The sequence below is a fragment of the Nannospalax galili genome, unplaced genomic scaffold (genome assembly GCF_000622305.1).
Source record: "Nannospalax galili isolate Female #2095 unplaced genomic scaffold, S.galili_v1.0 scaffold2891, whole genome shotgun sequence".
In the NCBI taxonomy this organism is placed as follows: Eukaryota; Metazoa; Chordata; class Mammalia; order Rodentia; family Spalacidae; genus Nannospalax; species Nannospalax galili.
In genome coordinates this window covers 8,205-19,130 of record NW_008329839.1, presented here as the reverse complement: position 1 = coordinate 19,130, position 10,926 = coordinate 8,205, and the positions used below count along the sequence as shown (strand labels likewise).

General features: G+C 44.5%; 1 protein-coding gene, 1 non-coding gene and 2 pseudogenes across 2 annotated transcripts; all 4 read left to right on the top strand.

The window, feature by feature from the left end:
• Positions 1–8: 8 nt before the first annotated feature.
• Positions 9–2,008, top strand: LOC115071907 (UDP-glucuronosyltransferase 1-8-like; the record flags this gene model as incomplete). Its single annotated transcript, XM_029567898.1, has 3 exons — positions 9–439; positions 900–986; positions 1,882–2,008. Coding segments are annotated over 3 exons (632 nt in total), but the record flags the coding sequence as incomplete, so codon positions are not given.
• Positions 2,009–5,684: 3,676 nt separating this feature from the next.
• On the top strand, positions 5,685–6,711 carry LOC103741275 (annotated as a pseudogene).
• A 1,334-nt stretch (positions 6,712–8,045) lies between these two features.
• The window catches only part of LOC103741264, a 5,700-nt pseudogene continuing 2,819 nt past the window's right edge, over positions 8,046–10,926 (top strand).
• LOC115071910 lies at positions 9,913–10,074 on the top strand. Its single transcript, XR_003850969.1, has one exon. It is a non-coding gene; the product is annotated as a U1 spliceosomal RNA (small nuclear RNA).

Sequence of the window (10,926 nt, the reverse complement as noted above, 5' to 3'; positions counted from 1 at the left end):
GGGCTCAGCAAAAGGTTTCGTTGACATCACACTTTCACGTTGTAAGGATCTGTTCAGTAACAAGAAATTAGTAAAATACCTGAAGGAGAGTTCTTTTGATGCCGTGTTTCTGGATCCTTTAGACGTGTGCGGCTTAACTGTTGCCAAGTACTTTTCACTCCCATCTGTGGTCCTTGGTAGAGGAAAATTTTGCTCTATGGTTGAAGAAGGTGCTCAGTGCCCCAGTCCCTTTTCTTTTGTCCCTAAACTTCTCTCCGGCCTCCCAGATGCCATGACTTTCAAAGAGAGAGTATGGAACTATCTCTCTTTCTTGGATGAGCAGTTATTTTGCTCCCAGTTTTACAAGAAAGCCACTGAGATCGCCTCTGAAGTTCTCAAAACCCCAGTGACCATGTATGATCTCTTCAGCCAAGTGTCCGTTTGGTTGTTACGCTCTGACTTTGTGTTGTGCTTTAACAGTGGGCTCAGCAAAAGGTTTCTTTGACATCACATTTTCACGTTGTAAGGATCTGTTCAGTAACAAGAAATTAGTAAAATACCTGAAGGAGAGTTCTTTTGATGCCGTGTTTCTGGATCCTTTTGACGTGTGCGGCTTAACTGTTGCCAAGTACTTTTCACTCCCATCCATGGTCTTTGGTAGAGGAGCATTTTGCTCTATGGTTGAAGAAGGCGCTCAGTGCCCCAGTCCCTTTTCTTTTGTCCCTAAACTTCTCTCCGGCCTCCCAGATGCCATGACTTTCAAAGAGAGAGTATGGAACTATCTCTCTTTCTTGGATGAGCAGTTATTTTGCTCCCAGTTTTACAAGAAAGCCACTGAGATCGCCTCTGAAGTTCTCCAAACCCCAGTGACCATGCATGATCTCTTCAGCCAAGTGTCCTTTTGGTTGTTACGCGCTGACTTTGTGTTGGAGTTTCCCAGACCTCTGATGCCCAACATGGTCTTCATTGGTGGCATCAACTGCCACCAGGGAAAGCCACTTTCCAAGGTACATTATCTCTTCTTTAGTACATGAAAGGTGGCCTGGCTTTGGTTGTTAGAAAAAACAAAAAGATTCCTTATGGAACTGTGGTTTGTCATTTATGTTTGCCATATTTACAGTTTCTTTCTGGCTCAATAAATTAATTTCTACCAATTTACTTAATTTTAGTTCAGAAATGATAAAACTGTCTTCCCTATTGGTTATGTATATGCAGCTGAATTCATTATAATTTCCAGGTTCTTTTTTAAGTACTAGCTTCAAGTAAACATCTTCAAAACATTGCTTTACTCCAATCCTGGGTTCCTTGTTTAGAACAGTGCTCTCTGTACATGTGCTTCTTTTCAAATTATTGAAATTGCTTTGCAATCTGAATATAAACACACTGTGCAATATTTATTTTTTTATTTTTTGGTCTTTTTGAGACAGGGTCTCCCTGTAGCCCCAGCTGTCCTGGAACTCACTATGTGACCAGGCTGGCCTTGAACTCACAGAGATCTGCCTGCCTCTGCCTCCCAAGTGCTGGGATTAAAGGCATATGCCACCACGCCCGGTGCAATATTTCTTTTATTAAAGTAGTACCTGACAATATCTATACTTTGTATTTTACTCAACAATAAATCACCAACATGTTCATAGGCCAGAACTTACAGATTTGACAAGTTCTTTAATAATTACTTCAAAATCTTTAGACACACTTTCCTTTCAACCAGTCAATAATGATAGATATTTAAGCTGCTTCTGGTTTTTGTTTTTAGTGGACAGAGCTGTTCTAACCATCCTGAAATATCTGCTTTCTGTTGGATTCTTTCGATGGTTTTAACCTTCTTTCAGCATGCTGATGTTGCAGTGTAGGGTGGTTGGGTCTAATTGCATACACATATTATATTTTAATGAATTTCAGGAACTGATTTTAAGTCATGAACAATGTGACAGTAAGATCGATGGTGAATGGGAGTTGCAGCTTTCCGGTGCCCTTTCTGTCTTTCCTCTGTCTTCAGATGTCATCCAACATTAAAGCTATATTAATATTTCTGAGCAAAAATATTGTGTGTAGCCTATTTGGGTCTTTTATTTGGGCAGTACTGGAGATCGAAACCAAGTTCTTATACATGCTAGACAAATGTGCTACCACTGAACCACATCCCCAGCCCGCTTTTTACTTTTTGTTTTGAGACGGGGTCTCACTAAGTCGACCAGGCTGCTCTTTAACTCACTCTGTAGCCCAGGCAGACCGAATCCAGTCTTTGTGGGTAAGCTCAAAGTCATCAACAGAGATTATTTATCTTCACCTTTTAGTCAAAGTTTTCAAATTTACACGAAGGACATACTACAGTCTAATGAACACGTCCCTTGCATTCTTCCATCTCTTTAAAAAACACAGTGTGCACTGAGCTTAGTCTTCATCAGATGAGCAGATACTAGTGCTTTCCAAACTGTCTGAGACTAAGGAACAACAAGAAAGCATCCAATTTACTATGGGTTCCTGATGTTATAAAAGGCACTAGAGAAAACACGAGAGACCGAAATGTAAGACCTCTGGTGATGGACTTGGGTGGCCATGCAACCCGTGCTGCTCTGAGAGTGTCTCCTGGTGCCTGCAGGGTGGGAAGGAACACTGTCCATGCTGTGCAATTGCAGGGTGGGAAGGAACACTGTTCATGCTGTGCACCTGCAGGGTGGGAAGGAACACTGTTCACGCTGTGCACTTGCAGGGTGGGAAGGAACACTGTCCATGCTGTGCACTTGAAGGGTGGGAAGGAACGCTGTTCACGCTGTGCAATTGCGGGGTGGGAAGAAACACTGTTTATGCTGTGCACTTATGGGGTGGGAAGAAACACTGTTCATGCTGTGCACTTGCAGGATGGGAAGGACCTCTGTCCACGCTGTGCATTAGAGCAGCATTATTTTAGAACCAAGCCAAAAGCTTTGTGTGACAACTGTTTAGTCAGAAATAAAAGGTGATTGAGTCCCTTTTTACACCACTTAAATACACTGTGATTTGTCCTGACTAATTGCTCAATACCAGGACCAAGACAACATCATCCTCATGTTTTCTTTGTCACAGTCGTTTGGAAACCTGGCAACATTTCTCTCCTGGAACTTTGGTAAGAAATGTTGGGCAAAGTGTACACTGTGAGCCCTGTCTCCTAGTTTGTGCTTTTTAGATCCTAAGTGGTTTAGCTGTGTTTCCAAATGACAAGGAAGGCTGGCAGTTTCACCAACTGTCCTATCTAGAAAATCAGAAACACACCCTCACACTTGACATTAAATTCTACCAGGTTGGGACAGAATTGGGTGGGAAGAACCACATCAGGACGAATGTCCAAAAGTTTGGGAGTGGCTGGAATTAGTAGAAGTCCTGAGCTCAGAGGCCTTGGAAGCAGAGTCCTGAAGTTGGGCATTATGCTAGAGTACCTGGGTTGTCTGCCCCCGACCTCTTTAAAAAGTTGCAGGCAACTTTTCTCCTTTAACTTTGGAAAGCGAAAGAGAAGGAGGGGGGAAAAAGTGATATACTATAGATGTTACCGAGGTGGCTGTGGGTGCCTCAAGACAGCTGGTCTGGTGGGCGACCTGGCCAGCCCTCACACATTCATGGTCTCCACAGGACTGAGAACTGCCCTCCTTGCCAGAATTGTCTCCAGTGTAGAGCTAGCCTGGGGTAGGGGTTTGAAGCCTGAGGCTGAACCTACCTGGACTGGAGAACATGTTGATCTTGTCAACCCTTTAGTCCTACAAGGCCTTTTTCTTGTGCCGAGTCACAGAGGCCCCGAGTGAGTACTGCACTGCACCTTCTCGGCTCTTGTGTGATACCCGATCTGCCTTGGCCCTTAGGAAGTTCTGTGCCTGCACTGTGATATTCCGTTCACCACCAGCCCCAAGTCACAGCCAACCTGTTGACTGTCACAAGTAGAACTTTGGGTCTAGTGGCATTCAAAGGAGTATTACGCATGTGGAGTCCATGAGCCAGTGGGATATGCAAAGATCCCCAAACATGTAAGAGCCCCTTGTGGGGTGGGAAGGAACACTGTCCATGCTGTGCAGTTGCAGGGTGGGAAGGAACACTGTCCATGCTGTGCAGTTGCAGGGTGGGAAGGAACACTGTCCATGCTGTGCAGTTGCAGGGTGGGAAGGAACACTGTCCATGCTGTGCAGTTGCAGGGTGGGAAGGAACACTGTCCATGCTGTGCAGTTGCAGGGTGGGAAGGAACACTGTCCATGCTGTGCAGTTGCAGGGTGGGAAGGAACACTGTCCATGCTGTGCAGTTGCAGGGTGGGAAGGAACACTGTCCATGCTGTGCAGTTGCAGGGTGGGAAGGAACACTGTCCATGCTGTGCAGTTGCAGGGTGGGAAGGAACACTGTCCATGCTGTGCAGTTGCAGGGTGGGAAGGAACACTGTCCATGCTGTGCAGTTGCAGGGTGGGAAGGAACACTGTCCATGCTGTGCACTTGCAGGGTGGGAAGGAACACTGTTCATGCTGTGCACTTGCAGGGTGGGAAGGAACGCTCTCCACGCTGTGCACTTGTGGGGTGGGAAGGAACACTGTCCATGCTGTGCACTTGCAGGGTGGGAAGGAACACTGTCCATCCTGTGCACTTGCAGGGTGGGAAGGAATTCTGTTCATGCTGTGTGGGAAGGAACGCTGTCCATGCTGTGCACTTGCAGGGTGGGAAGGAACACTGTCCATGCTGTGCACTTGCAGGGTGGGAAGGAATTCTGTTCATGCTGTGCACCTGCAGGGTGGGAAGGAACACTGTCCATGCTGTGCACCTGCAGGGTGGGAAGGAACACTGTCCACGCTGTGCACTTGAAGCAGCATTATTTTAGAACCAAGCCAAAGGCTTTGCGTGACAACTGTTTAGTCAGAAATAAAAGATGATTGAGTCCCTGTTAAACCACTTAAATACACTGTGATCTATCCTGACTAATTGCTCAATACCAGGACTAAGAGAACATCATCCTCATGTTTTCTTTGTCACAGTTGTTTGGAATCCTGGCAACAGGTTTAAGCACATTTCTTTAAAAATTTACCTTTTATTTTCCATGTATATGCATTATGCCTACGTGATGTAAGTGCACCCAGATTGTGCAATGCTTTCAGAGGCCAGAAGAGGGTGTCTCTGAGCCCTGTCTCCTAGTTTGTGCTTTTTAGATCCTAAGTGGTTTAGCTGTCTTTCCAAATAACAAGGAAGGCTGGCAGTTTCACCAACTGTCCTATCTAGAAAATCAGAAACGCACCCTCACACTTGACATTAAATTCTACCAGGTTGGGACAGAGTGAGCCATCTCTCCATCCCCCTAAGACATTTTCTAGTACTTCTGTTTCTAAACTCACATTGCAGTACCGGTGATGGTTGTCTTCTAAGCCACAGATCATAAGCCACCTTTGTCTGGGAAATCAGCTAGAAGGTATCTCACTAAACGCGACTCAATAATTATTGTTCTTGTGAATAGATCATTCCAATGAGCATAATTTTCTTAATGACTGCATGACTACCCATCTTTGGCTGGCTGAGATCTTTTTTTTTTTGTCTGCAATTCTTCCACCTGTTCTAAGGCAACTTTTCTCCTTTAACTTTGGAAAGCGAAAGAGAAGGAGGGGGGAAAAAGTGATATACTATAGATGTTACCGAGGTGGCTGTGGGTGCCTCAAGACAGCTGGTCTGAGTCCCAGCATCTGGATGGCTCTGCTGTGCTTCTCCCATGGCTCCTGCAGGTTTGCTGGCCTCCCTTCCTCTCTGCCTGCAGGTCTGCTGCAGTCATCTGGCTTTGCCCAGGCAGGCAAGCTGCTGGTAGTGCCCATGGATGGCAGCCCCTGGTTTACCATGCAGTTGGTTGTGGAGAAACTCAACCACAGAGGGCATGAGGTGGTGGTAGTCGTGCCAGAGGTGAGTTGGCAACTGGGACAATCACTGAACTTTACAGTGAAGATGTATGCAACTTCTCACACCCTGGAGGATCTGAACCATGAGTAGAAAGATTTTTTCTGATACCCAATGGAGAACTTGGAAACAAAGGTTATTTTCTTTAGCAATGGGCTCACTCAATGGCTTTTTTGAATTATTATTCTCAACATTGTAGGAGTTTATTTAATGATAAGAACTTAGTTGAATATTTAAAGCAGAGTTCTTTTGATGCCGTGTTTCTGGATCCTTTTGACGTGTGTGGCTTAACTGTTGCCAAATACTTTTCACTCCCATCCATGGTCTTCAGCAGAGGAGTGTTTTGCCACTATCTTGAAGAAGGGGTCCAGTGCCCCGGTCCTCTTTCTTATGTTCCCAGACTTCTCTTATGTTATAATTTTCAAGGAAAGGCTAAAAGGCTACTCAACCAAATTATCCACTTGGGGGAGCATTTGTTTTGCCCCTATTTTTACAAAACTCCCATAGAATTTGCCTCTGAAGTTCTCCAAACACCTGTCACTGCGAACGATCTCTTCAGCCAAGTGTTCATTTGGTTGTTATGCACAGACTTTGTTTTTGACTATCCCGGACCTGTGATGCCCAACATGATCTTTTTTGGAGGTATCAACTGCCAGCAGGGAAAGCCATTGCCCAAGGTACGTTCTCTCTCCTTTAGCGCATACAGAATGATGTGGTTTGGGGCCTTTAATAGGAGATCCCTTACTGATCTGTCACTTGCCACTTATACTTGTCAAATTTCGCATTTCATTCGGCTGTGCACTAGTGAGTTTTATAAATGTGATCTCGTCGATGTGCGTTTATCTTGATACGCTTGTACATAATCACCAAGCTGCATTTTAGTGATTTTTTTCAAAACTGGTAGAAATCCTTTTTGACCATCAATTCTGTACCGCTGAGCATCACGAATGTGTCACGTATGCATTTTTGCCGGTGCTATGCTATACTGATTTTTGTGCTTGCTGCTGCCAAGCCTGGTGACCTGAATTTAATTCCTGGAAGTCGCATGGTGGAAGAATGGAACTGACTCTTACAAATTGTTTTCTTGACTTCCACATGTGCTCCATGGCTTGTGAACATGCATGCATGCATGCGCTCATACACACACACGTGCATGCACACATGCACACAAATTAAATAAATATTAAATAAATGTAAAAATACCACATCTGTGGCTGGAGAGATTGCTCAGTGGTTAAGAGGCGCCACCACAAGGCAGTCATATTTCTATGAGATGAAGGCTATCCTGGTCTATATAGTGAGTTCCAGGCCAGCTGGGGTATAGGGAGAACCTGTCTCAAAAAGACGCATGGGTGCACTCACATACATGCAGGCAATACACTCATACACATAAAATTTTAAAAAATCAACAAAAACAAAAACAAAACAAAAGAACACATCTTTCAGAAACAAAAACCCTAAATTTACTTTCCTTTTTATCTTATCTCAAGGTTTAAGCACATTTCTTTAAAAATTTACCTTTTATTTTCCATGTATATGCAATATGCCTACGTGATGTAAGTGCACCCAGATTGGGCAATGCTTTCAGAGGCCAGAAGAGGGTGTTCAACCCTCTTGAACTGGAGTTCCAGACAGTTGTTAGCCACCATGTGGGTGCTGGGAACCAAACCCAGGTCATCTGAAAGAGCAGTTGATGCTCCTACCCTCTGAGCCATCTCTCCATCCCCCTAAGACATTTTCTAGTACTTCTGTTTCTAAACTCACATTGCAGTACTGGTGATGGTTGTCTTCTAAGCCACAGATCATAAGCCACCTTTGTCTGGGAAATCAGCTAGAAGGTATCTCACTAAACGCGACTCAATAATTATTGTTCTTGTGAATAGATCATTCCAATGAGCATAATTTTCTTAATGACTGCACGACTACCCATCTTTGGCTGGCCCTCCCATGGAAAAAAATGATTTCAGAGCGTTTCCCAATTCTGCTCTTATCTTAGCAGTACAGAGCCCTGTGAGCAGGGTGGCTGGGTGTAGGTATGCACATATTACATTTTACTGCCTCCCATGGAAAAAAATGATTTCAGAGCGTTTCCCAATTCTGCTCTTATCATAGCAGTACAGAGCCCTGGGAGCAGGGTGGCTGGGTCTAGGTATGCACATATTACATTTTACCTGCTTCTCCCATGGCTCCTGCAGGTTTGCTGGCCTCCCTTCCTCTCTGCCTGTGTCTGCTGCAGTCATCTGGCTTTGCCCAGGCAGGCAAGCTGCTGATGGTGCCCATGGATGGCAGCCCCTGGTTTACCATGCAGTTGGTTGTGGAGAAACTCAACCACAGAGGGCATGAGGTGGTGGTAGTCGTGCCAGAGGTGAGTTGGCAACTGGGACAATCACTGAACTTTACAGTGAAGATGTATGCAACTTCTCACACCCTGGAGGATCTGAACCACGAGTAGAAAGATTTTTTTCTGATACCCAATGGAGATCTTGGAAACAAAGGTTATTTTCTTTAGCAATGGGCTCATCCAATGGCTTTTTTGAATTATTATTCTCAACATTGTAGGAGTTTATTTAATGATAAGAACTTAGTTGAATATTTAAAGCAGAGTTCTTTTGATGCCGTGTTTCTGGATCCTTTTGACGAGTGCGGCTTAACTGTTGCCAAGTACTTTTCACTCCCATCCGTGGTCTTCAGCAGAGGAGTGTTTTTCCACTATCTTGAAGAAGGGGTCCAGTGCCCCGGTCCTCTTTCTTATGTTCCCAGACTTCTCTTTGTCTTCTCTGATGTTATGATTTTCAAGGAAAGGCTACTCAACCAAATTATCCACTTGGGGGAGCATTTGTTTTGCCCCTATTTTTACAAAACTCCCATAGAATTTGCCTCTGAAGTTCTCCAAACACCTGTCACTGGGAACGATCTCTTCAGCCAAGTGTCCATTTGGTTGTTACGCACAGACTTGGTTTTTGACTATCCCGGACCTGTGATGCCCAACATGATCTTTGTTGGCAGTATCAACTGCCACCAGGGAAAGCCATTGCCCAAGGTACGTTCTCTCTCCTTTAGCGCATACAGAATGATGTGGTTTGGGACCTTTAATAGGAGATCCCTTACTGATCTGTCACTTGCCACTTACACTTGTCAAATTTTGCATTTCATTTGGCTGTGCACTAGTGAGTTTTATAAATGTGATCTCGTCGATGTGCGTTTATCTTGATACGCTTGTACATAATCACCAAGCTGCTGAACTAAGAACCGAGGCACTCAGTGCCGCTGCTCACGGTAGCGTGATTCACCGTACTGAGCAGGTGAGAACAGCTGCATAGATCCATCAGCGCTGAGTCGATTTAATCCCAGCATTCAAAAGGTAGAGTCGGTCATATTTCTTTTCTTTTTTTTGTGTGTGTGTTTTTAAGACAGGGTCTCCCTGTAGTCCCAGCTGACCTGAACTCACTATGTAGACCAGGCTGGCCTTGAATGCACAGAGATCTGCCTGCCTCTGCCTCCCGAGTGCTGGGACTAAATCGTGCACCACCATGCCTGGCTTTTAAAATGTGTAGCCCAGGCTGGCTTCGAACTCGTGATCCTCCTAAGTCTTCCCCTTCAGTATATCCTACCAGTGTGCGCCACCACAAGGCAGTCATATTTCTATGAGATGAAGGCTATCCTGGTCTACACAGCGAGTTCCAGGCCAGCTGGGGTATAGGGAGAACCTGTCTCAAAAAGACACAAAAAACATGCTCTTAGCAGTTTTGTATGTTTGTCAGTTTTTAAATAAATAATATGTACAGTAAGATACATTTTTAGTACTATTTCATTAAAATAAAATCCAGTGTTAGTCTGGACATAATGTATTTTGCCTTCATTTATCACTTTCTGGTAAGTGATGGCCACCTTTACGTTCTAATATTTGTAAATTTAACACATTCCTTTAACAGTTGCATAACTGTGTTGTTTGGGGTGCCCCTTTGTATTTTCAGTCAATCAGTATACATTAATATTGAGTCCCAGACTGAACAAATCGTGTGTCAATCCTTTCTTTAAATTCAGAGCATACGCTTACCTGACAAGGGAGACGCCATGACCAGGAAGGTGGTTTTCCCATGCTGAGCCTCGTCCACTGCAATCAGGATGTGCTGACCCTGCAATTTCCCCAAACATGGGAAACTCGCCTGCATACTTTGTGATACTTGGGAACTGTGTTTGCACCCTCCCATGGAAAAAAATGATTTCAGAGCGTTTCCCAATTCTGCTCTTATCATAGCAGTACAGAGCCCTGGGAGCAGGGTGGCTGGGTCTAGGTATGCACATATTACATTTTACCGTATTTAGATAATTGCTTTGAAAACATTGAATACCATCACCGTTTGGTCGACGGTGTTTAGAGTTGTCAGCTCTAGGTTTCCATGTTTTGAAACTGTGGTGCACAGGTTAGTTGATTTCAATGTCAGGTGTTGTTGGTAGTTAAAGTATATTGTCTTTTGCACATTTATGTCCCTATCGAGCTCTATTATTCAGTTTCCTTTACAGTTTGCATGGTTTGTCAGGTTTCCATGCAAAGCATCCCGCTGTTATCACGCCACTTCTTTGTGCTATCGGCCTACATACCTCTAAGACATTTGGGAATAGTATTGTTGGCCTAAACTGTTTAAATTGGGATTCAGATCTTTTTAAAGATATTTTATTTATTATTTTTATTTTATGTATATGCGCGTATTGCCTGCATGTAGGTAAGTGCACCCATGTCGTGCAATGCCCGTGGAGGACAGAAGAGGCCATCAGATCCCCTGGAACTGGAGGTACAGACGGTTGTTAGCTGCCATGTGGGTGCTGGGAATCGAACCCGGGTCTTCTGCAAGAACAGTCACTGTTCTTAACTGCTGCACTATCTCTCCAGCATCCCCCCAATTTCTTTTTAGTGTATGTGCATGTGTGTAGTGCACATGTGCGTTCAGGTATATGTGCACATGCGTGCATATGCATGTGGAGGCCAGAGTTCAAGGCCAGCCTCGTCTACATAGTGAGTTCCAGGACAGCTGGGGCTACAGCTCTGTCTCAAAAAGATAAAA